The sequence below is a fragment of the Malus sylvestris genome, chromosome 9 (genome assembly GCF_916048215.2).
Source record: "Malus sylvestris chromosome 9, drMalSylv7.2, whole genome shotgun sequence".
Classification (NCBI taxonomy): domain Eukaryota; kingdom Viridiplantae; phylum Streptophyta; class Magnoliopsida; order Rosales; family Rosaceae; genus Malus; species Malus sylvestris.
In genome coordinates this window covers 5,001-29,728 of record NC_062268.1, presented here as the reverse complement: position 1 = coordinate 29,728, position 24,728 = coordinate 5,001, and the positions used below count along the sequence as shown (strand labels likewise).

At 37.5% G+C, this 24,728-nt stretch overlaps 1 protein-coding gene across 5 annotated transcripts; it reads left to right on the top strand.

The window, feature by feature from the left end:
* Positions 1 to 3,796: 3,796 nt before the first annotated feature.
* LOC126582803 (cleavage stimulation factor subunit 77) lies at positions 3,797 to 24,304 on the top strand. Of its 5 annotated transcripts, none has more exons than XM_050247009.1 (25): positions 3,797 to 3,949; positions 4,047 to 4,099; positions 4,286 to 4,345; positions 4,459 to 4,523; positions 4,633 to 4,695; positions 5,060 to 5,169; positions 5,612 to 5,712; positions 6,494 to 6,555; positions 7,367 to 7,507; positions 7,660 to 7,788; positions 8,776 to 8,822; positions 9,687 to 9,750; positions 10,370 to 10,490; positions 10,719 to 10,777; positions 10,871 to 10,939; positions 11,270 to 11,410; positions 11,778 to 11,842; positions 12,675 to 12,771; positions 12,999 to 13,058; positions 19,505 to 19,657; positions 22,483 to 22,549; positions 22,631 to 22,729; positions 23,024 to 23,197; positions 23,668 to 23,877; positions 24,011 to 24,304. In XM_050247009.1, the coding sequence occupies exons 3-25, from the start codon at positions 4,312 to 4,314 to the stop codon at positions 24,166 to 24,168; spliced, it is 2,289 nt and encodes a 762-aa protein (XP_050102966.1). In that variant the 5' UTR covers positions 3,797 to 3,949; positions 4,047 to 4,099; positions 4,286 to 4,311; the 3' UTR covers positions 24,169 to 24,304. The 5 variants fall into 5 exon arrangements, with proteins under 5 accessions (XP_050102966.1, XP_050102962.1, XP_050102965.1 ...); XM_050247005.1 differs by having other exon boundaries at positions 22,628 to 22,729; XM_050247008.1 differs by having other exon boundaries at positions 4,047 to 4,121; positions 22,628 to 22,729.
* Positions 24,305 to 24,728: the final 424 nt, after the last annotated feature.

Sequence of the window (24,728 nt, the reverse complement as noted above, 5' to 3'; positions counted from 1 at the left end):
CACCGTAGCGGTCATATCATTCTTCATCACGGAATCCCCAACGGTAAGAGGACTAGTAGGGGATAAGAAGGATGGGCGCCATATGTTGTTTGGAGAAGGCGCAGTTACCTCTTCACCAAGGTTCAAGTCAAAACGACGGTCGGAAGGGCCAGGCATTTTCAAATGTGTTGAAGAGAGAATAGGTCGGACAAATTAAGATCTTAGAAGTGTAAGAAGAGAGCTTCTATTGGTGGAGATTCAAGTGTGCTTTGGAACTTAATGTCAGCCTTTATAAAAATCTGCACTTGAAGGAGCTTTAGAAATCGAAGAGGCGCCTGCTCAGAAATCGAAGAGGCGTTTGCTTTCTCAAAAGCTGGGCTGCTTAGAAACCACGAGGGCCGATCTTAGAGATCAAAGAGGCGTTTGCTTTCTCAAAAGCTGGGTTGCTCAAAGACCATGAGGGCCGATCTCAAAAATCGAAGAGGCGCTTGCTTTCTCAAAAGCTGGGTTGCTCAGAGACTACGGGGGCCGATCTCAGAAATCGAAGAGGCACATGTTTTCTCAGCCTTGTCAGCACCTGTCACATGCACACTCAGCTTTGCGGAAATTATGGGCAATCTGTCGAAAATTTCTGGTGAAGTAGAAAGCACGTGAATCTTACTGTTCAATCATCAACTTTCCACACGCAACATCAGCTCATGGGTACCATAGATAACTTTGCCAAAGATCTCTGACAAAGTTTAGACACGTGAAGCTTGCAGCTCCCACTACATCGCTATGACCAAAAAGGGTAAAAGAATAGCAAAGAAACAACACTAACAAAGTTTAGACACATAAATTTTGAAGGTTTAGCTACCATATTATTACCCACAAGGGTAAATGAACAACACCACTGCTAGATAATTGGAAAGTCCCTGTGTGTCAACCTCTGTGCTCCGTGGTAAGGTAGACTAGCAAAAATGCCTAACCTTTACTCATATTCGAAAAAACACTCCCAACAAGATTGCTTGCTCCAAAATCGAAGAGGCACCGCCTTCCGAATCTCGAGAGCCCGACTCCCAACATGATTACTTTCTTAAAAATTGAAGAGACACCGCTCTCTGAATTTCAAGAGCCAGACTTCCAGCAGGATTGCTTTCTCAAAAATCGAAGAGGCACCATTCTCTGAATCTCGAGAACCAGATCCCCGACAGGATCGCTTGTTTGAAAATTGAAGAGGCATCGCTTTCTCAACTTTGAGAGCCAGATCTACTTGAATAAAGCTTGTCTGTAATATTCACACGCAACATCAGCTTTCCAGATACCACAGACCACTTTTTCAAAGTGTTCTGACAGAGTTAAAACACGTGAAGCTGTCAGCTCCCACTACAGTGCTATGACTAAGAAGGGTAAATGAATAACATTACTACTTGTTGTTAGAGAGACTCCTATATATGTCGACCTCCATCCTCAACGGACAGGCAGACTTGCAAAAATGCTTAAACCCTTCCTCATATCTGAGAGGGCACTCCCAACAAAGCCTCTCGAAATACTCAACTTTCTTTCCCCCAATAATACCTCTGCAAACAAGCTACACCAGAGTAAGAATATCTCATATCATCAGGGTTAAAAATAAGAGTATCCCATATCATGCTTTTTCCCTGTCTTTTCCTTTGGCCTTGTTCTTACCTGCAAGACAAGGAGAAAGAGAGCAATCAGTCAGCACTTGGAATCAAGCTTCCAGTCAGGAACTGACTGCCTGGAACCCCTTACCTGATTACTTACCTGGCATTGCTCTCGAGTACTCATCTTCAACATCTTATGCTTCCAGAAAAGATACCACGTCTGCCTGAGGAACATATAGGACAAGTGAGAAGGATACAAGGAAGCATGTGGAGACAAGCGTAACATAACACATGCTGATACTTCCACTACTTTGTCAACAGCAAAAGTATCCCATATCAGCAGGGTCGAACGTACTCTAGATTTGATGGACTTGTTTTGACCCTCAAATTCTTCAGTCGGCCTTATACTCTGGAGGTAACCAGAAAACCCTCAAGCCCAGTTCAAGAATAAGCCTGTGAAAAGTTACTTCTTCAAAAGCAAAAGTATCTCATATCATATCTTCTCATTTTCTTCTATTTATCCTTCATTCTGCCTGCAAGATAAGGAGAATGAGAACAATTAGCTGGAACTCGAAATCAAACTTCTGATCTATGACTGATTGCTTGGAGCTCTGATTGCTTACCTTGTCTGTCACTTCTTTCAGCAGATCCCCTAGCTCGGCGACTTGGGGGATTCCTACTACATGGTTTGTATTGCGCTTGACCAAGCCTGAAACTACAAGTAAGCTTCAAGTGAAATTAATACATTACCTTGTGCATCTCCACCAGTTAAAGATACCACCCCTGGACGGAGGTAGAGTACTTCCAGAGAAGATGCCACATCTACCTATGAGACAGATAAGGCAAGTGAAGACGATACCACACTTCGGTACTTAGAAGTTTCGTGATTACTCAGCAGCTTGGATCTTGCAAGTCCCCAACCGAGGAGCTCTTATCCACACTAATGACCGGAGCAATCTAGCGAATGTCACAAACTTAATACTTTCTGTTGTACCAAAGTCCTCACTGATTTTGTGCATCAACAATCCTTAAGTCTTTACCTTATTGCATTGGTAATGGATGAGTTAACAGGACATATTCAAGATGTTATTCCTTGGTGTATGCTTTTCGCAGACGATATAGGGTTGATAGATGAAACTCAGGAATGGGTAAATGTGAAGCTTAACCTTTGGAGAGAAGTGTTGGAATCTAAAGGTCTTGGCCTAAGCCGATCAAAGACAGAATATATGGAATACAAGCGGGATGGATGAAGTGGAAGAATGCATCTGGCGTGTTGTGTGACCATCGTATGTCATTGAAGCTCAAGGAAAAATTTTATAGGACGACAATAAGGTCGGCGATGCTGTATGGCACAGAATGTTGGGCGGTGAAGTATCAATACGTACACAAAATGGGTGTAGCGGAGATGAGGATGCTTCGTTGGAGGTGTGGGCTCACGAGAAAGGATAAGATTAGGAATGAGTGGGTTGGACATGTGCAAAGAAGGCCTACTGACGCTCCAGTTCGAAGATGTAACTACGAGACAGAGGTTCAAGGCCGAAGGGGTAGAGGAAGATCTAGGAAAACTTTGGAAGAGACCCTAAGAAAAGACTTAGAGTACTTGGATCTAACGGAAGACATGACACATAACTGAGCACAATAGCGTTCTAGGATTCACATAGCCGACCCCACTTAGTGGGAACATGCTTTGTTGTTGTTGTATTAATTGTTCAATTTCCCAAATTCGGCATTTGCAGTTCCCCTTTTACTTATTTGCCCGAAACTTTCAATCTTTTTGTTGGGGGTAATTTAATTGTTTATGAAATTAGAGCATTTGTTTAATCATGAGGAAAACTATTGATTTTGTGAAATTAGGCTGTGAGGAATAAGGACTTGGATAGCTTAAATGAGCATCAAAACCATTCTGGAAATATTAGTCCAGAAGCATAGGGCAAATAAAAACCATCACCACGATCAAATTTGCTCTCCGAATAAACATATCATATCGATTAAATTGTATGGAGCACTTTGATCTATCTCCTCCATCTCTCTTGCCATACTCCCCCCTTGCAAGCTCTAAAATTTCATCACCTGACAACCTGAACAATTAATATGTATTTAGTGACGAGCACCATAGAGAGTTAACACACGAGAGGGAGGTTTAGGTTTACGCGTCCTAGAACAAATTTAGGCCCAAAAATATCAGCCCAGCCCAGCCCAGCCCACCCGTGTGGGAACTCCCTTGTCTTCCTACTTGAGTCGTCTTTAATCCGTCATATTTTAGATTGAATTTGTTCACTTTCTCTTCTCTTCCCCCTCTCTACTTCTTCTGTAATGTTTCTTCGGCTGGTTGGTTTTCTGCTTCATTATTTTCTTCAATTAAAGAGGTTTGTGTAATTCAATTTATTTATCACTTCATTTTTTTTTTATTTGCTAATACTATTAGGTAATAACTAGCTTCTTTTATCATGGATTTTTTTTCAGGGGTTCTCGCTAATCTTATAGTGGTTCATTTTGGTTTTCTCCTTATCACTAAGGTTTAGAGTATTTCAATCTATAGTATGTTGGTAATTTTGAACGAGAAAGTAGATGGCAAATTGTTTTGATGTTCGTACAAATTGTTTTGTTGAAATTTCAATTCCTTTAGTTATTAAATCACATGAAATAGATGTTTGCACTTTCAACTCTGCAATTATGTTAAATAAATTCTTTCTGTAATGCAGCCCTACAACTATAATTCCATTGGAATATGGAACCCGAGTCTCGAAAAGTTGGAGATCAAGGTGAGTTTTTGCTATATAGGCCGTTTAATTTTTGATTGAGAATTTTTAGGCTTTATTTGTGTTGATCTAGACCCAAGACCTCATATACTGATGGATTTTTCACAACTTTTCAGATCACAAATTCATCGATGATAAATACAGTGTTGAAGCCAGCGAAAATCAAGCCAATGAGGCACTAGTATGACACTGCAACTCTGCCTTAGTTTCAACTTTTTCTGGGGACAGTTTATTTGGAATTTTGGAGGAATAGAATGTACCCTAATTATTGTTAATATCTTTCCACTTAGCGTTTGCCCATTACGGAGGCAGCACCAATATACGAGCAGCTTTTAACGGTGTTTCCCACTGCGGTAAGTTCCTTGTAACTGCTGTATATCTAGACAGATAATAAACTTTTTATCTTGTGACTTTGTCTTTTTAGGTCATTCTATTCTTCAGTGCAATTCTATTTCTACTTGGATAATAGTACAATACGGATGTTGAATAAGTCATGAAAACTCTATAGTCTATAACAGTTTCACTTCAAAACATTGACAAAGTCTTAGAATTCTAGATCAATTACTTCCCTCCATTTTAAACTGTTTTATTTAGCTTATGTTGAGCGTTTAAAGTATCACTGGACACAGGGCACATAAGTGTGCCATATTAACATTTGGAGATGCAGAAATTGTTTTTTGTATTTGATTGATTTACATCTATTTATTTTCTTTCCAGGCAAAATATTGGAAGCAATATGTGGAGGCGCAAATGGCTGTAAATAATGATGATGCCACAAAACAGATATTTAGCCGGTGTCTGTTGAATTGTCTGCAAATTCCTCTTTGGTATATTGCACTCTACGGCCAAAATGCTGTCAGCAATATCTTGGTTGCTTTTAGTTGAAGTTTACCTAATTTCATAGATAAGCGATTTATAGGAAACTATTTTATTGATTACTCTTTTTTGGTGATTCAAGATTATGATGTCATATGCTTGGTTTCTGAATGGGGAATGGAGGTCAAATTATTATTATTTTTTTTTTTGATATAGTCAAATGTGACAAGCAATTACAATGGTTCTAATATTTGGATTATTTATTTCTTGAACCCACTCTATCATCCATTCAAAAGAACAGAAATAACCATGTTTTCTTGTTTTCCTCTAAAACTTCATTCCTTCATAAGATCTTTTCCTCACAACTTATCCAATTTTTTCCATATTTGGAAATGTCTTTCTCCTATTATTTATTTAAAGTTCTCCATTGTCTTGCTTGTATTGGCTTTGTAGGCGATGCTACATTCGTTTCATCAGAAAGGTCAATGACAAGAAGGGGGTAGAGGGTCAGGAAGAGACTAGAAAAGCTTTTGATTTTATGCTCAGTTATGTTGGTACGTTCTTTTAACTTTATTTAATAATTTAAACACTTCAAGTTTTGATAGGTTATCTCTCACCTGTAGGTAAAGAACAAATATTACCGAAGTGTTTCATCTTGATCTGCTATATGATGAGAAAATAAAGGGACTCTAAAGGATAACTTCAAAATTGAAACAGAAATATGCACACACACACAAGCCGCTGCTAGACGAGTGGGATCTCATGTTTGGGAATCCTTTTCTGTGCGAATGATTGGCAATCGTTTTTTGAAATATCCACTTCAGGGCTTAGGGTTTATGGTTTAAGTTCTATCGTTGAGGGCATTTAGACCCTAAAACATAGGTTCTGAAGATAGTAGCTTTAGGAAATAAACCATCTCGTAATTGGTGAATGTAGAACAAAAATGAAGTTCCTTTGAATGACAAGGTTTTCCGTTTGAATGGTGTGGTTTTAAACATGAGGAGATGGGTGCTAAGCTGACATGTTGATGCATTCAAACGAGTTTGGAAGTTTCAGACTATGCAGTCCATGACAAGTTTTTTAGACTTGATTCTTTTACCAATTTTTGAAGGTTCTAATTTTTTTTCACATTAGTAAGGTTATATTTTATCTGACATAGTTATGATATGTTATGAAATATTTTGTTTCTAAAACTGAGGGATGTATTTTTTAACTAAGCATTTACTGCTTATACTTGCATTATATAATATATTAGTCCATTTAGTGAATTGAAACATGCTCTTAATTCAGTGTGGTTTAATGTGTTTTGTTTTTATTTTTTGCATGTGCTACCAGGAGCAGATATAGCATCCGGGCCTGTGTGGATGGAGTACCTCACTTTTTTAAAGTCTTTGCCGGTCTGTTATTTCTTCCTTTATGTTTTCTTTTAATATGAATTCTAATGGGTGAACTGGGATATAAACAGAAAAAGGGTATCGTCTACTTCAGACAATAGAGCAAGAGTTGATTTTTATCCAACAATGTTGGACCGAGATTTTGTTAGGTGTGTTCTCTGAAGCATAACTCAGGAAGTTACTCAGAGTTTTGAGAGAATACTGGAAAGTGACTGAACAATCGGTACCGAGGTCTGGTAAATTCACTGGTTTGATCAAGTGGCTCTGGTATCACTTGATGTAAATAATTTACACCAATTGTTGGATCAAAAAATTAAAGCTGCAATCTAGGAAAGACCTTAATTGTGGATTTGAGTGTTTACTTATGAGAATTGAATATCACAAGATGTTGTTCCATTTGCTTCGTCTCATGCTAAAACTAATTAACCAGAATTTGCAGCCCTATTTTAAAGGTAGCATTGGCATTGCCAATTTTCCATGCCCCTTCTCACCAGACCGTTGACTTTTCCCATACCCATTACAAGGGAATGCTCTAAACTCCAGCCCTAGACTGTCTCTACCAGTCCATGGTATTTCCATGGCCTTGTCTTGCTGCCATGGACATTTTCGCAAGGTTTTTGAATTTTCGGAAGTTTTGTTTTAGTTACAAATAATTTTATATGGGGATAATTTGAAGTAAGTAAAGGCGGGTGGGGAGAAGAAGATGGGGGTTGCATAGGCTGCTTGTATTTTTGTTGCGTGCCTCCGAAACTGTGTAGCTGTTGTTGATTGTTTTTTCATGTCAAGGAGTTATTTTCAAAACGTGTTGTTGCAGGCTTTAAACACACAGGAAGAGTCACAGCGCATGACTGCTGTGCGAAAAGTATACCAGAAAGCCATTGTTACTCCTACCCATCACATCGAACAACTCTGGAAGGATTACGAAAATTTTGAAAATTCTGTCAGCCGTCAACTGGTAACCTTTTAGTTTTGGAATGCAAACTTAATATAAACTAGTATAAAACATATATGTACAGACTGTCTTCGTGTGTGCATTAGTTGTTTTTTTTATCTTAGTAATGAAATATACCTAAAAGATTGTCAATCTGATTTTATTACATTAAGCAGGCAAAAGGACTGTTATCTGAATATCAACCCAAATTTAACAGCGCCAGGGCCGTTTATAGGGAGCGGAAGAAGTATGTTGATGAAATTGACTGGAATATGCTTGCTGTACCACCAAATGGCTCTTATAAGGTAATTTTGCATCTTATTGTGCTGTACTCTGGTTTGTTGGCTCACAGATATTTATGTTTTTTTATTTTATTTTATCTTAAGCTGGTTTCTGTTATCCAAACATGCATTCAAAGTTGCTTCCCCTTGCTTTGGAAACAAAAAATTTACTTGAATCAATGTTTTAAAAGGCTCGCCTTAGGGCGCCCTCTGAGGTTGGGCTTGAGGGTTGCCTCCTCTGTTCGGAGGGAGTGGGCGTAAGGCTTTGTTAGAGCCACCTAGGCGGCGGGAGGCGCACCTCAAGGCTTTATTTATTTATTTAACTCCCAAACCCAAATTTTGGGTAGGGTTTTAACTGCCTCATACCTCATCCTTGCACTATCGTCTCTCTGCCCCTTTTTTTTCTTTCTAATTTTTATTTTTTATATAATGGATGTGTGTGCTGTCTGCGTGCATTGTTATATGTGTGCTCATTGTGCTTTGCATCCTCTATTATATATATATATAAATATATATAATATAATATATGTCTATATATATGTGTGTATATATATTTATAATATATGTGTGTGCTTAAGGTGATTATTGGTTAATAATCTTTTTTTTTTAATATAATATATGTGTACGCTCAGTGTATATATTAAAAAATTTAGGTCCCGTGAGGCTTTGCCTCACGCCTAGGCCGGGCTATCCCTCGGACGCCTTGCCCACGCCTCATGCTTTTAATACACTGCATGAAATTAAATGTTCTTTTTCCCCTGCATGGATTCCTACTATTTAATTTTGGGTTAATTCGAGTGTCGACCCATGGTATATGGTTTTGTCTTGATTTACTAGTTATATTGTAATATATGCACTCTTAAGACATTTACCGACTTGCCTGTATAAATGGGTTGCATGGGAACAAGGACATATTTGGTTTTCAGTAAGGTGCCTTGTATGAGAGAGATTGGAAGTTCTTCCCACATATTTTGTAATGGAAAATGCTAATCATGTATTGTGCTCTTACAGGAAGAACTACAATGGATGGCATGGAAAAAGTTATTAGCTTTCGAAAAGTAAGTTACTGCCATACTTTCTTTTTCTTTAGTGGTTATGCATTTATAGACTATGAATTTACAGGGGTTGCATAACCTTATTTGGTTGGTTATGCATTTATAGCTTTTGAAAAGTAAGTTACTGACATTTAGACTGAATTTACCGGGGTTGCATAACCTTCCTGCTTAATTTATTAATCTGCAATTATTTGGCATATGAAGTTAAGAATGAGATGCTTGTAGGGACGATTGTGAAAAATATATTATCTGAGTACTCTTTTGTGCAAATTTACCCTTTTAAGATGTTTTGTACTTCTTAGAATGTCCTCATATGTCAAATGTGAAAAAGATATGATTGAGCATTACTACTCAGCGAGTGCATGAGTTAGAAAGAACACAGATTAGATAACTACTAGGAAAGAGTTCTTCACAGCCACCTTTTTATAGAACCATACAGATTATCTCTATGGGCAAGCGTTGGATGTTCCACACGCAGCCCATCCTGCATGTGGAGACGCAGATTGATAGGGGGAAAGAAACAAGCATATAGGTGCAGCCCCACCCTGCAACCTACTAACCAACTAAGAAGTATGGAACAAGGAGCAAGTTCGTGACCACTTGCAAAGAAGACTCTGATACCCAGTTAGAAAACCATATGGCCGAAGAACTCAGTCAGGGAATGAACCAATAATGTATATGAATTATGAAATCAAGTTGATTAAGTCTCTGAGGCTGCATTGGCTCTTGACAAATAGTTAAAAATTAGAATGAATAACTTGCCCCATATTTGGATACTCATTATTATTATTGGTTTTTCAATCTCTCGTCATGCTTTGTTTGAGAATATTACGTTCTTCAATCAAATACCTTGTAATTGCATTGCAGAGGAAACCCACAAAGGATAGACAATGGATCATCCAACAAGCGAATCATTTTCACTTATGAGCAGGTAAGGAAAATATATCTTTTTCTCCTTTTAATTCATACAATTAGTAGATGATATTCTATTTTGTCTCTGTTGATGCATGGTTGAACAAATGCAACTTCACGGTCTTTTTCTTCTGGCTCGAACAGATTTTAATTTTGAATGTCACCTTGTGTCTTTGTAATCCTCAATTGTATGATGGGGATAATGTGCTGGTTAAATAATATGATTTAAGTTATGTGTCAATTACAGATGCAAGTAATTCAGTAGCACAAAAATGTAATCTTGTGAATAATGCTGTTATGAAAGTTAGCAATTACTGTGTTTCATTTAGTATTTCTTTACATTAGGTTATGTTTTCTCCCCTATATTCTTGCGTATGATTTTAATTAGTGTCTGCACATTCATGGAGTCCTATTCTTGATCTGATTTTCTCTTCTTGACTTTTGTTATTTACTCAACCATCATGAAGAACATATTTCGAAGTGTAGTTGATTAAATAAATATACTAAATTATGCGTGCACATAATGGGGATTATGCACTTAAAATTGTGTGCATTTATTTTAATTTATTTATGCAATTGTTAACTGTTTGTTTAAAATTTTATTTCTGACTTCCATACTGCATTCCCTTGGTTTCCAGTGTCTAATGTATCTATACCATTATCCTGATTTATGGTATGACTATGCCATGTGGCATGCAAAAAGTGGTTCTGTAGATACTGCAATTAAAGTATTTCAAAGAGCATTGAAGGTTCTTCCTGGTAATTTTTTTTCCTATCCTTTATTGTCTCTTGCTTTTTAAAGTTCTCTGTTTGTTTCTGTTTTAGAAGCTTTGCTTGTAAGGATTTAAGAACTTCTGTTTTCTTATTTCTTTGATCTTGCAACTTTGGCTTGACTGTTTAATAAGCATGAATGTAGTGCTCCTATGAAATTTTCTATGGATAGCTTGAAGTTGCATACATGTCTCTCCCTCTCTCTTTCCTTATCAGACTCGGAGATGCTTAGATATGCTTATGCAGAGCTGGAAGAATCCCGTGGAGCAATTCAGGTATTAAGATTTTTGGCTCTTAAGGCTTCGTAGTTGCAGTTGAGCTGGACTTATTGGTTCTTGATTTTTAAATGTGCTACTGGTTTCATGAAGCCCACAAAGAAAATATATGAAGGCCTTTTGGGAGATGGTATTAACACATCAGCACTTGCTCATATACAGGTAGGAATTTTCTTTTGGATCTTTTAGTGAATGTGATCCTCCTTTTGGCGTGTAATATGCTTGACTCAGGGGTCTTGGGGTTTTTCTCTTTTTCCTGGCAAGTCTATTCTTCTTTCTGTGCCTAGATAATCTCAGTCAGCGTACCATTGGTTGCAATGATTTAATTTTGTAAGAATGGTGCTCCCACTAAAGTTCAATTTTTTGCTTGGCTGGTGGCTCATGGTAAAACCAATACGTTTTATATGCTTCAAAGAGGAGGCCGTATACTTCTTTACATCCTCATTTTGACCATGCTTTGGAAAAATCTCATGCTTGTGTTTTTCACTGCAGTTTATTCGCTTTTTAAGGAGAAATGAAGGAGTGGAAGCAGCTCGCAAGTATTTTTTAGAGGCGCGCAAATCTTCAAACTGCACGTACCATGTTTATGTTGCTTATGCGATGATGGCTTTCTGTCTTGACAAGGATCCAAAGGTTATTTTAGTTATAATCAAATTTTTCATGATGAGCAGTAGTCGGTGCTGAATTGTTGGATAGGATTTATTGGTGTTTGGGTCATATATATTGCCTATAAAATTTTCTCACATAGATTTACCAAAAGAAATTCTTCAGTTCTTTTCTTCTCCTGGTTGTTAAAGAAAGCCATGGTAAAGTGTAAGGTGATGTTTGGCTTCAAGGAGTAGAATTTAATCTGCATTGGAATGAATATTATGGAATGCCTATTTGATTGATTAGTTCACATATTTACTTTGGGAATGCTCTACCACTTTCCCCCAAACAACGGAATGGGCATTCACAAGGTAAAGGAACAAGCATTTACTACTTCTTTACATTCATGCAGATGGCACACAACGTTTTTGAAGCTGGGTTGAAACGGTTTATGCATGAGCCTGTTTACATTCTTGAGTGAGTTCATGTTCTTGTTCATAATACTAAATTTAGTTGCTGATTTTTATTCTGGGTTTTCTATGTGAAATGATATATGCATGTCCAGTACACTTAGTAAAAGGATCCTCTAGGCATATGAGAGAGAAGGAATTCTTTACAGGCTTTCTTTGGGTGAATTGAAGAGCTCTCTATGTTTTCCACGTGCAATCTACTGTTGTGGCATCGACTCTTATTTGATTTTATGGTATAAGACACAAGATTTATAAAGAGAAAACACAAGGAATACAAGCATGGACAAGTGGTCCAAGAAACAACAAAACAACAGAAGAAACACAAAAACCCAAGGAGAAAGCCTAAACCAACAGGCAGAACTCCATCCCAGAAAGCTTCCTATACAAAGAACCAATCCTATCAAGAAAAATCACACAAAAAGTAATGTTATAGACATTTTGACCGAGATTCCCAGAGAAGTAATATGACTCTATCCCAGATTGCACCCACTTCCTCTTCCTTACTGTCAAAAGTTCTCTTGTTCTTGTTCTTCCAAACACACCACCAAAGTGAGAGGGCACATCTCCACAAAGTGAGTTCCTTATTGGCATAATGGATTCCACCTGTGGCTGCATTGTGTTGTATGGCTCTAACATATGGTTGGCCAAGTAGTGACTTTGAGGCAGATTTGTTATGTTACTGGCAACCCTATTTTGTATTTCATAATATTAGTCATTCAAGGATATTGAAGGATATGATATCTATGCTCTTATGATTTATTATTGCCTTGGTAGTATTTTGGGTTGTGAAGTATCTCTTTGTGTTTTTCTTATTGGTTATCGTGTCCTTAATGTTGCAGATATGCAGACTTTTTAACTCGTTTGAATGATGATAGAAATATTCGGGCCTTATTTGAGAGGGCATTAAGCTCATTACCATCAGAAGAATCTGTCGAGGTACACACCTATTGCCATTCACATAAGTGTACATGTTTGCTCGTGTTTGTATTAGCTCTATTTTTATTATGTGGTGGGTTATTTATTTCTTAACCGATGCTTTGTTATGATTAAGTACTATAGTCATCTGCATTACTGATTATTGCACACTTCTCCAAACTTTTGTTTTTATTGGTTTTTTTATTTTTAATATTGAATACCAGATTCTGATGGATATTCCTTCTTAGGTATGGAAGCGATTCACCATTTTTGAGCAAACTTATGGAGATTTGGCTAGCATGTTGAAGGTAGTACTAAATATGATCTTTCCTTTTAGTTTGCAATGCATTATCCCATTTTAATCTTAATATTTTTTTTAAAAATTTAATTTTAAAGGTTTTTCCTATTTGATTATTTTACTCTCGTTTTTGCTTGAGTTGTTTTGGCTCATTGCCGTTAGTAGACCTTATGCCAACAGGCTCCCCTAAGCTGGTGAAAACAGTGAGTTTCTCTGCTTAGTAATAATTGTGAAATTTGTTTATGGATTTGGTAAAACAAGTTTATTCAACCCTTTGCCAGCATTTGTTCGATAAATTTGTACCTGAATAATACTCTTTGATTTTAGAAATAATTTCCTATTAGTTTGGAAAGAGTGTACAAGTGTTATGTAGTTTTGTCAAGAAAGCTATTCTGTATTTTAAGTTCGTAATGATTTAATATATGTTGTGATTTGGCTCATCAAAATACCAAGGCCAAAAAGGTTTATGTTTCCAATTGGTGTTGTGAAGGTGAAAAGGAATGTGCACAAAACATTTCCCATAAGAATTGGGAAGTAGGTTTTCTTTGTAATCCCAACCAGTTTAGATTAGGAAATAAGTTAGTTTTTCCTATTTTTGAAGTGTTTTGGAATCCTATACTTATAAGGCATGTAACCCACTTCCTTTTCACCTTCAAAGTATTGAGTAGAATATGAAAAGAAATCTAATGTCCAACTCGAAATCTATCTGCAAATGGTGTTTATCACAATGGTGGTAAGTAATTAAGTCTATGGATTATGATGCGGGTTCAATCTTTACCAATATTCCTGCTACATCTTGCTGATAATGTGATGTGTCGTCTTGATGAGTATATGAGCGCTAAAGAAACATGGGAGTAGCTTGAGAAATTTTACTGGGGTAAGACTTTATACAGCAAACTTTTCTTGAAAGATGAACTTCTCGGTCTCCTTTTCTTGAAAGAAATGAAGTTGGGAGAAAACAACCTTTTATCAGAAACCAAAGAACTCAAACTGGTGAAATGACAAAGAAATTTAACTCAGAAACTATTCGATAGAGCGCCTTGTTTCAAATTTGCTCATATGATCTTTAGCGCTTTAGTTGTTAGAAGGACGGGAAATTGGTGAAGATTGAACCCGCATCATAATACATAGACTTAATTACTTGCCGCCATTGCGATAAATGCCATTTGCAGATAGATTTCAAGTTGGACATTTGCAGATAATATATATTTAAATATATTTATTATATATCAATGTATTAAAAGCATGAGGCGTGGGTGAGGTGTTTGAGGGGAAGCCCGGCCTAGGCATGAGGCGAAGCCTCACGGGACCTAAATTTTTTAATATATACACCGAGCATACACATATATTATATTAAAAAGAAGAAGATTATTAATCAATAATCACCCTGAGCACACACATATATATACATATATTATATTATATATGTATAAAATAGAGGATGAAAAGCACAATGAGCGCACATATAACAATGCACGCAGATAGCACACACATCCATTATATAAAAAAATAAAAATCAGAAAAAAGTCAGAGAGATGAAGGTGCAAGGAAGAGGTATGAGGCAGTTAAAATCCTACCCAAACTTTGGGTTTGGGAGTAAATAAAAAAAAAAAAAAAAAAAACCCTGAGGCGCGCCTTTCGCCACCTAGGCGGCTCCGGCGACGCCTTATGCCCACTCCCTCAAAATAGAGGCGGCAACCCTCAAGCCTAGCCTCATAGGGCACCTAGGCGCGTCCTGAGGCGAGCCTTTTAAAACATTGTTATATATGGATATCGGTCTTGTAAGGCAAGCTCAAGCGACGATGTGAGGCCCATGATCAAGGCGTTTGATGGAAAGGATAACTTCACGTTGTGGCAGTGGAAGATGAAGAATGTCCTGATTCAACAAGATCTGCAAGACGCTATTCTCGGAATAGAGAATAAGCCACAAGGAACCACAGATGCATAGTGGAAGAAGTTGGACAGAAGGGCAAAGAGCTGTATCGTGCTACATCTTACTGACAATGTGATGTGTCGTCTTGATGAGGATATGAGCGCTAAAGAAACATGGGAGTAGCTTGAGAAATTTTACAGGGGTTAGACTTTATACAGCAAACTTTTCGTGAAAGATGAACTTCTCGGTCTTTGGTTAGAAGGAGGTGGAGATCTGTAAAATCATATGAGCAAATTTCAGAAAAGTGGTACCATATCAAAGATAGATGTGAAGTATGAAGATGATGACAAGGCGCTCTTACTGTTAAGATCTCTACTGCCTTTGTTCAAGCACTTCAGAACAACACTCATGTTGGGTAAGGATACTCAGAACAACACTTATGTCAAGATGGATGAGAACACCAAAGCTCTTAAGCACATGGTCTTTATGCGAAAGGTAAAGAGAGGGGTTGGTCACAGAACAAGAGTGATAAATCTGGTGACAGGGGTAGATCAAAATCCAAAATCCAAAGGAAAAGAAAGAAATGTTACTTCCATCGTGGTGCCTTAGACCACTGGAAAAGAAATTGCAAAATATGGAAAGATAAGAAGCAGAGGCGATGACAGTGAATTCAAATACAGTTAGTGTGGTTGTTTCAGAGGAAAGTGATGGCGAACTCCTTGCAGTAACATCAAGCTACAATAATAGGTGGAGCCTCAATATCTACTGAGGTTGGTTCAGAGAACAAGACTGAGCTTTGGCACCATAGGCTAGGGCATATGAGTAAAAGAGGATTGCAAGAACTACAAAAGAAAAATTTGCTAGAAGGTGTTAGTTATTGCAGACTAGATTTCTGCAAGTATTGTACTCTTGGGAAGCATACAAAGATGTCATTCAAGGTAGCAGACTGAGAAAAGAAGTTAGGATTTGCTGTATTATACAGATGTATGGAGTTCGGCTCCAACAAAGTGCAAAGGAGGCTCCAGATACTTTGTTACCTTTCTAGATGATTTTTCAAGAAAGTTTAGGTGTACTTCATGAGGGAGAAATCCGAGGTCTTTTCCAAGTTCAAGGAGTGGAAAACAGAAGTAGAATATATGACGGGTAGGAAAATCAGATATCGAAGAAGCGACGACGGGGGTATAGGGAAGAAATTCTTCCAGTTTTGCAAGGAAGAAGGCATCACAATACACTTTACGGTGAAGAAAACCCCTCAACAAAACAGAGCTCCAGAGAGGATGAATAGAACTTTCATGGAAAGAGAGAAGCATGCAGTTTCATGGGGGATTGCCTGACACGTTTTGCATAGAAGGTTAACCATGCTTGCTACTTGTTAATCAATCACCCTCAAGGGTTCTTGATTTCAAGTGTGCAGTAGAGGTATGGCTTGGTAAACTTGTTGATTTTTCCAAACCAAAGAGTTTTTGGTTGCGCTTTTGTAGCGCATATGCTCATATTCCGAGCGACGAGTGGACCAAACTCAAACCAAAATCTCTTGAATGCATATTCATCGACTATGAGAAAGGAATGAAGGGCTACAAGTTATGGGATCGTATCAACAAAAAGAAGGTTTTAAGTAGGGATGTCATATTTGACAAAAAGACTATGCTGCTAAATAAAGTCAAGACAAATGAGGAGAAGAAGACTGATGTTGTTGAAGAACCAACTGAATTTCTTATAACCAAATGGGTCATGGAATCCAGCTCAGGTTGAGCATGAGCAAGCGGAGCATGACAAAGGGTTAATGGAGAAGAAGTAGAGCAACAACAACAATCACCCATTTAGGCTCAGGTGGAGCTATCACCATTGTGGAACCAAGACTCCTGGGTTCCTCAATCACCTAACAGGTATGGATTTGATCAAGATCAAGTCAATTATGCTCTAAGTGTTAGTAAGGAAGATCCAACCACTTATCAAGTAGCTATAGCAAATAATGATTGGGAAGGTTGGATGGTTGCTATGTCTGAACAGATGAAATCTCTTTTGTAAGAACTCTATTTTGGAGCTAGTTTCTAAACCAAAGGAGCAAAAGATTGTAGGCCGTGAGTAGGTTGGAAAAAAACAAGGAACACATGAAGACGATGCCATGAGATATAAAGCTCGGTTAGTGGCAAAATTCGCAAAAGGAAGTAGTTAGATTATGACAAGATATTTTCTCCAGTGGTTAAGCATACTTCTATAAGAATTCTGTTATCAATAGCAGCTCAACAGGATATGGAGATAGAGCAGGTGAAGGTTTTGTCGAAACAGGAAATGAAAATCTGGTTTGTTGATTGAAGAAGTCTTTTTATGGGCTAAAGCAATCTCCAAGGCAATGGAACAGGGGTTTCGATCATACATGTTGTATATTAATTTTAGAAGATGCTTATATGATTGCTGCATTTACTACCATGTGTTCAAGGATGGTATGGTTATACTATTGCTGCTTTACATAGATGACATGTTGATTGCATGTGAGGATATGTCTAGAATTCAAGTGTTAAAGATGCAACTAAGGAATTCGACATAAAGGATCTAGGAGTTGCACAAAAGATCCTTAGAATGCAAATTAGGAGGAACAGAGAAGAGGGTAAGATATGGCTGTCACAGGCAAAGTATATTCATAATATATTGGAGCGTTTCATTATGGATGGAGTGAAGCCCGTGTCTACTCCATTGGCAGCAAACTATCAGTTGAGTGCGCAACAATGCCCAACTACAGAAAGAGTTGGAAGAGATGAGAAAAGTGCCTTATGCAAGTGTAATAGGATGTCCTCATGTATGCAATGGTTTGCACAAGACATGACCTAGCTCAAGCATTAACTGTTACAAAGTACATGGCGAATCCAGGAAAGGAGCATTGATCTGCGGTTAAACGGATTCTCCGTTACTAGACAAGGTAAAAAGAGTTGGAGAATCTTGTTTAAAAACAAGAAGAGGAAGTATGTGTACTACAGTCAATTTCAACATTGTCTACTACTAAAGCAGAGTATATTGCAGTAGCAGAAGCTGGAAAGGAAGCAGTTTGGATTAACGGTTTAACAAGAGAGTTTGGAATTACTCAAAGTTCCACGGTGATTAGATGTGACAGTCATAGTGCTATTTACTTAGCAAAGAATCAAAGTGCATATTGAAGCTCAATATCACCGGATTAGGGACTAGGTAGAATTGAAGGAAGTTATAGCCGAGAAGGTTCATACACCGGAGAACATTTTAGATTACTTGACTAAACCGGTTACAGCAGAGAAGTTCAACTATTACATACTAAGGATTGGATGGAGCACCTTCTCACTTGTTGAGGCAAGAAGATTTTTGCCAAGGTGAAACTTCTTGAAGGTTTCTGGAGTTACTTCAAGAAGTTCGAAGATATTCTGGGGCGCAACAATTATTTCTTGGTTTTGACTCACCAAGGTGGAGATTGTTGTGATTTGGCTCGTCAAAATACCAAGGCCAAATAGGTTTAGGTTTCAAAATGGTGTAGGGAAATGAGAAAAGGAATGTGCAGAAATTATCTCTCATAAGAGTTGGGAAATAGGTTTTCTTTGTAATCCCAACCAGTTTAGGATTAGAAAATAAGTTGGTTTTCTCTATTTTAGAAGGATTTAGGAATCCTATACTTGTAAGGCATGTAATCATCGGTTTATGTACTATAAATAGCCTTGTTGGTGGCTGTTTATTCACATGAACATTGGAGAACTGCAAGGGTAGAGAGCCAAGAGTGATAGAGAGATATAAAACAAGGTTTTGGGGTTTAGCATAAGGGTTTTGAATAAGTTCTTCTAACCGAGTTGTTGTTCTCCATAGTGCAGGTGATTTCTTAAGAGAGATCACATGAGTAGGCAAAGTCTGCCGAACCTCGCTAAATTGTTTGTGTTTGTGTGTGGTGTGTTTACTTTATTTTTCATACATTGGCATAGCTCATCTTATAAGTTTGTGTAAAGACTATCAATAAACAAGATCAAATAAAGGGGATTAAACCAACTATATAAGTGGTATTTACACAAAGATGAGCACACGTTGATTGTTGACTCTTGGGAATTCATGTGTTGGAACCCCTTTTGCACCTCAGGAAATATCAGCACACAAGTATATACTGCTGTAAATATATATCGTAGGGAACAGTACTGTGGTTTTATTTTACTCTTTTGTGCTGGTTCTATATATGATATCTTATTATAAGATGACACACAATGGTTGATGGTTCATTGGTCAATTTGAAGTAGCTGTGCAATTTTTTTTTGGTCAAATGATAGATTTGTTAAATTAGATGTTAGATTAAGGAGCGGGGTTCGAACCCATGCCGTGGTGCAAGGGCGACACTCCTCTCCACCACTGTGGTAGAGGGCCACTTGCAAGTAGCTGTGCAATTTAATTTGATAGAAGACTTGAGATCCTCATCAGCTATACAGGGTTCGGGAATAAACATTACTTGGGATACTAAAGCTATAAACATTATTTGTTTGTCTAAATATAAATTTTACAAAAAGCTAGTGCTGGATTATTGTTGCTAATTTTGATCCTCATCTTACACAAGCAGTAATCTGTTGAATTCATGATTCATATAGGTTGAACAAAGGAAAAAAGCAGCACTTACCGGAGCAGGTGAAGAGGGACCTTCATCATTGGAAAGTTCATTGCAAGATGTTGCATCACGATATAGTTTCATGGATCTCTGGCCCTGCTCTTCAAAGGACTTGGATCATTTAGCCCGACAAGAGGTACCTTTAGTGAAAATGTTATGCTAGTATTTCCATTTCCACCATGAACATCTTTGTCATCAGCCTTTCCCTTTTTCGTAGTATGTACACATGCCCCGTACTGCCATCTATTCAAAAAGCTGATGCCTAAGAGATTATATTTATTTATTTATTTTACATTTTCTTCATGCTACCAAAAACACTAAAATCATAAGAATGAAATATGTAAAGGGGACAGTGTAATTTTATGTTGAATCAGTATTCATTCACCATCCAAAATGGAATAGTACTAGCTTATGTGTAGAGTAAACCCTTAGACGCTAGTAAGCTCTAGCCCTTGGCATGGACAAGGGCATTATTAAGCTGATTGTGGAAATGTATTCTGCGGCTGCTGTTATTTTGCTGCAGCTGGATGCAGCTCATCAGTTTCACCCTCTTGCCTCTCTTTTGATCAGTTGCCATAAGATTTGCTGCTTTGAGATCAAACATTTTTGTTGTTGTGAATATCGTTTTTAAGAATGGGAAAAACAGAACAAACAACAATCTTTCACTATATCAATGATGAGTACAACGGATCTTGCCAAGTCTCTAGAATTAAGACTTGACGAGAAACCTGAAAGAACAAGAAGAAAAAAAAAAAAACTCTTTATCTCATTTCTTTTCTCTCGCACACACTTTGCCTTTACAATATTCTCTCACTCTAATTCTTTGAGTGGTATACAATTTATTGTTTTGCTCCAATTCAAAACTAGTACAATATCCCCTTTATGTAGACATAATAAAGGTCTTCTTCAATAAGGATTACTAATCCTAATTGGAATCTAGTTATGCTCCAATTAGCTAAACAAATCCAATTGGTTTTCCCAATTCCAATTGGGTAACCAACTTCAATTGGGAAAACAATTTAATCCTCTTAAGACTATATTTCCCAATAGCCTTAGGACAACTCATCATGGGTTGGAAAAATCCAACAATCTCCCCCTCCAGACCATGAGGAAAGTATACCAAAATATGATTGCTCCTCTTGATCAAACTTCTCATGACCAAGCTCCCCCTTATCGAACTACTCATGACCAGGCTCCCCTTGATCAAACTACTCATCTTCATTGGCAAAAGATATAGAAACTGGAAACTTCCTCTGTAAGCTTTCAATTATATTTCTGAATAGTTAATTTGTACATTGTGAAGACATATATATATATATATAGCCTTTGGCTATTTACAAAGATACCCCTTAACTGCCTAACCTTATAACAGTTCTAACTAATCACAAACATTAGCACAGCTAATTACATTTAGAGATAACAAACTATTTAACAGTAACTGAAATGGGTGACTTATCATTTTCCCTAATACACCCCCTCAAGCTAGAAGGGGAATCAGAACAGATTCCAATTGGAAGCTTGGAGCACAGGAACTGAAATCGACTTTTGGATAGAGACTTGGTGTGAAGATCAGCTAATTGGTCTTCACTGCAAACATACTGGAAACTTCCTCTGTAAGCTTTCAATTATATTTCTGAATAGTTAATTTGTACACTGAAGACATATATATATAGCCTTTGGCTATTTACAAAGATACCCCTTAACTGCCTAACCTTATAACAATTCTAACTAATCACAAACATTAGCACAGCTAATTACATTTAGAGATAACAAACTATTTAACAGTAACTGAAATGGGTGACTTATCATTTTCCCTAATAAAAGAAACTAGACTTTTTTGCCAGAAAACATCGATCATCTACATTAAGAAGCTCTTCATCATAAGTCACAACACCTACAGTATTGTTCTCATTTTTTGTTCCCTTTTCCATTTACGACAATGCTTCTTTATGTGACCCTTTTTCCCGCAATAGTGGCAGTCGCCACTGAATCTCGTCTCACCATAATTTTTGCCTCTTTTCTCTGTGACAGAGTTGTCCAGTGTCTGCACCTGAAGCTTTTCTTCCTTGTTCCTTCATTAAACATGCTACTTACACGTTTGCGTTTTTGGGGGTTTTTTTTTGTGGGGGGGGGGGGGATAGTTTAGTTTGTTTGGGGTTTGTTCCCCCCAGTTCACCAAAAATAAGTCCTAGCATTTAAACTTAAAACAACTTCTAAAATAAGTGCAGAAAAGTATCTCCTACTAATGGACTACAGCTCGCTGCCAGGTCAATTGTGTTGGGTTTTACGGCTCAAAATTAGGATGATGCAAAAAATTAGGTTTGTGTTACCTATTTGGGTTTGGATTTTGACTTCTTAGTTGGTTTCCTTGGTGGAGAGATTTTGTTAATTACCTATTTGATTAGGATTTGTATTTACTTCCTATTAGGATTCTTATTGTAACCTAAGTCCTATGCACTATAAATAGGACCTTAGGGTTAGTGTATTTTGTGTGGCTCATTCGTGTGGCAATTTGGTGAGAGTCAATTTGTGAGTGTGAGTTGGAGAGCAATTTGGGAGAATCTTCTCCGTTAGTTTTTGGGTTTTCTACTCGTTTGGTTTAGGGTTTGTAATTTGTGGGATTTGGGTTATGAGAGTTTAAATATTCTTTTGTAATCTTCGTTTGTTTAGTGAAATTCCTCGTCGTGCTTCACTCGTGGATGTAGGCCTTACGCCGAACCACATAAATCTCTTTTATTAGTTTTAGATTGTTTGTTTTAGCTTTCACCTGTGACATTGATATTGGTACTTTGTTAGAATTCGCTTCCGTTTGCGCATAAAAGTACAACAAATTCTAACATTGCTACAACAACACTTTAAATTTACAAAGGATGCACTCCACTGGGTGTGCCTTTTGGCTTCTCCATCAAGTCTCTTTGTTCCTGTACTGATTAGTACCTTTCCCTGTTTCTGATATTTCAGTGGCTTGCTAAAAATATCAATAAAAAAGTGGAGAAGTCAAGTATGTTGAATGCACCTGGGTTTGCAGGTACCTCGATTGTCATATATCAGATCTGTTGCTACTGTTTGGTTTTTACTTGGTAATTTGTGGCCTATTTTTGTGTAGAAGAGGGTTCTGCGAGCCTGATAAGCAATTTAGCGGCGTCATCACAAGTAGTTTACCCAGATACTAACCAAATGGTTATCTATGATCCAAGGCAAAAACCTGGTAGGCAATAATATATTACCTCTTTTATATGTTTAAGCAATATGGGCTGCAGTGCACATTTACACTAATAGCTACTTGCCAAACACCTTGTGAAATGGAATGGGTTTGAGAACTTCTGAATGCCTTGTATATGGTAAAGAGAACTAGAACAACTAAATTGGACAAATAATAAAGGAAAAAGCATCGAAGAACGGAACTTTTATCTGTTAATTGTAGCATGAGCTTGATATATTCTTGGGGTTATGTAGCTTATGCTCAAATGGCTGAACTGTATCTGTTAATTTTTTACAGCAGGGGCAGAAAATTTTCAAACCACAACAGCAGCTGTAGTTCCCACTGCGTCTAAATCCATATCAAATCCCATGATTTCAGCAGTGTGTGGTCAAACAATCAGTTCATTTGATGAAATATTAAAAGCAACACCACCTACTTTGGTAGCCTTCTTAGCAAATTTGCCAGCCGTTGAGGGTAACTTTTTAAGTTTCTTTCAGTTAAATGCAATGTGATTTCTTTTTCCAGTTTACAAAGCTTGTAGTCTGTATATTTAGAGCCATTTGACTTTAATTGTAAGTCAGAATAAACCATAAAAAATCTGGACTGCAAGGTCACTACTTGTGATGGGTTTATAAATGCACATTTGGGGTTTTGTTCTTCATTAAGATATGGGATGACAATTGAGAAATGTATGATTCAGCCTGTAGAAATTGTTTAGAATATGCATGATTCAGTGGTGGTCTATAAATTGAGAATATTAGGATCCCATAGATTGGGGAATTGGTCTTGCTAAGGACTTCATAACAGGAGGTTAGGCAACCCATCCTGAATATTCTAAATTTATGATCTGCGTCGAATATTATGTTGTGCATCTTTCAATTGCATGGTACCCCTGGTCCTTTATGCTATTGCTGAATGGAAATTTTATTCTTAAAAATTTTCAGGTCCAACACCAGATGTTGATGTCGTGTTATCGATTTGTTTGCAAAATGATGTACCAACACCACAGCCTGGGAAGTCAGGGACTGCTCCAATGCCATTGGCATCTATACCCGCCCCTTCTACAAGTGACCTTTCTGTTTCAAGCAAGTCTCATCCCATCCCAAGTGGATCATCTTTCAAGCCAACCAGGGGGAAAAGGAAACATTTAGATAGTACGTATCTCCTTTCTTTGTTGAGATATAGGTGTGCGTGCTAGTATACGATTCCAGAAAGATCGTACAAGTATAACCCAGGCTTCTGGACAAGTTTATATTTCATGGTAACAAATTATCTTATGATTGATAGGCCAGGAGGACGACGAAACGACGGTCCAGAGTCACCCGCTCCCAAGAGATGCTTTCAGGATACGGCAGATCCACAAGGCTCGCGGTACCACTTCACAGACTGGATCAGCTTCATATGGAAGTGCAATTTCTGGAGATGTATCTGGCAGCACTGGCTAATTTGCATATTTTGTTTTTCTTCCCTTTCTGATGTACAAGATTAGTTTTTTTTTTTTTTTTTTTTTTTCCCTTTAAATGAAATTTCTGCTGTACAACTTTTTTGTTTTCTATTTATATTAATTTCTTGTTTTCCGTTCGTTGGAGATGAGATTCACGAAAAATCAAATTGTCAATGTTTCTTGGTGGTTACTTTCCTTTTGGGACATTGTTACTTTTATTTAGGGGAAATAAATTTAAAGAGGCACCCTCGACCTATTTCAGCATGTAAGGCACTAGCCAGTAAGGATTTGCCGCATAAGCATTAAATAAAAACAGGCAAAGAAAATCAAAAAAGAAAAAAAAGAAGAGGAATTATAAAGAGAAGCCCGAACGGACGGTGATTCACAAAAAAGGCCATCTATTCGATTCATGCTTACACAAATACACGATGCAATTGAAATGTCCAATAGAAACATAATGAAAACCTGCAACAAGAGTCATCAATGACCTGAAACCAAGTAGGTGGAATAAGCTCACCAAGACAGGTGTCTTGGCCAATGCAAGTCGGGAATATTCTTGCA

Excerpts from the sequence above, each read along its gene's own strand:
- LOC126582803 (XM_050247005.1), top strand. The coding sequence starts at position 4,312 with ATGGAACCCGAGTCTCGAAAAGTTGGAGATCAAG. Across the intron at positions 10,491-10,718 it reads AGCATTGAAGGTTCTTCCTG|ACTCGGAGATGCTTAGATAT; the intron begins GTAATTTTTTTT and ends TTTCCTTATCAG. Across the intron at positions 22,730-23,023 it reads TGATCCAAGGCAAAAACCTG|GGGCAGAAAATTTTCAAACC; the intron begins GTAGGCAATAAT and ends TTTTTACAGCAG.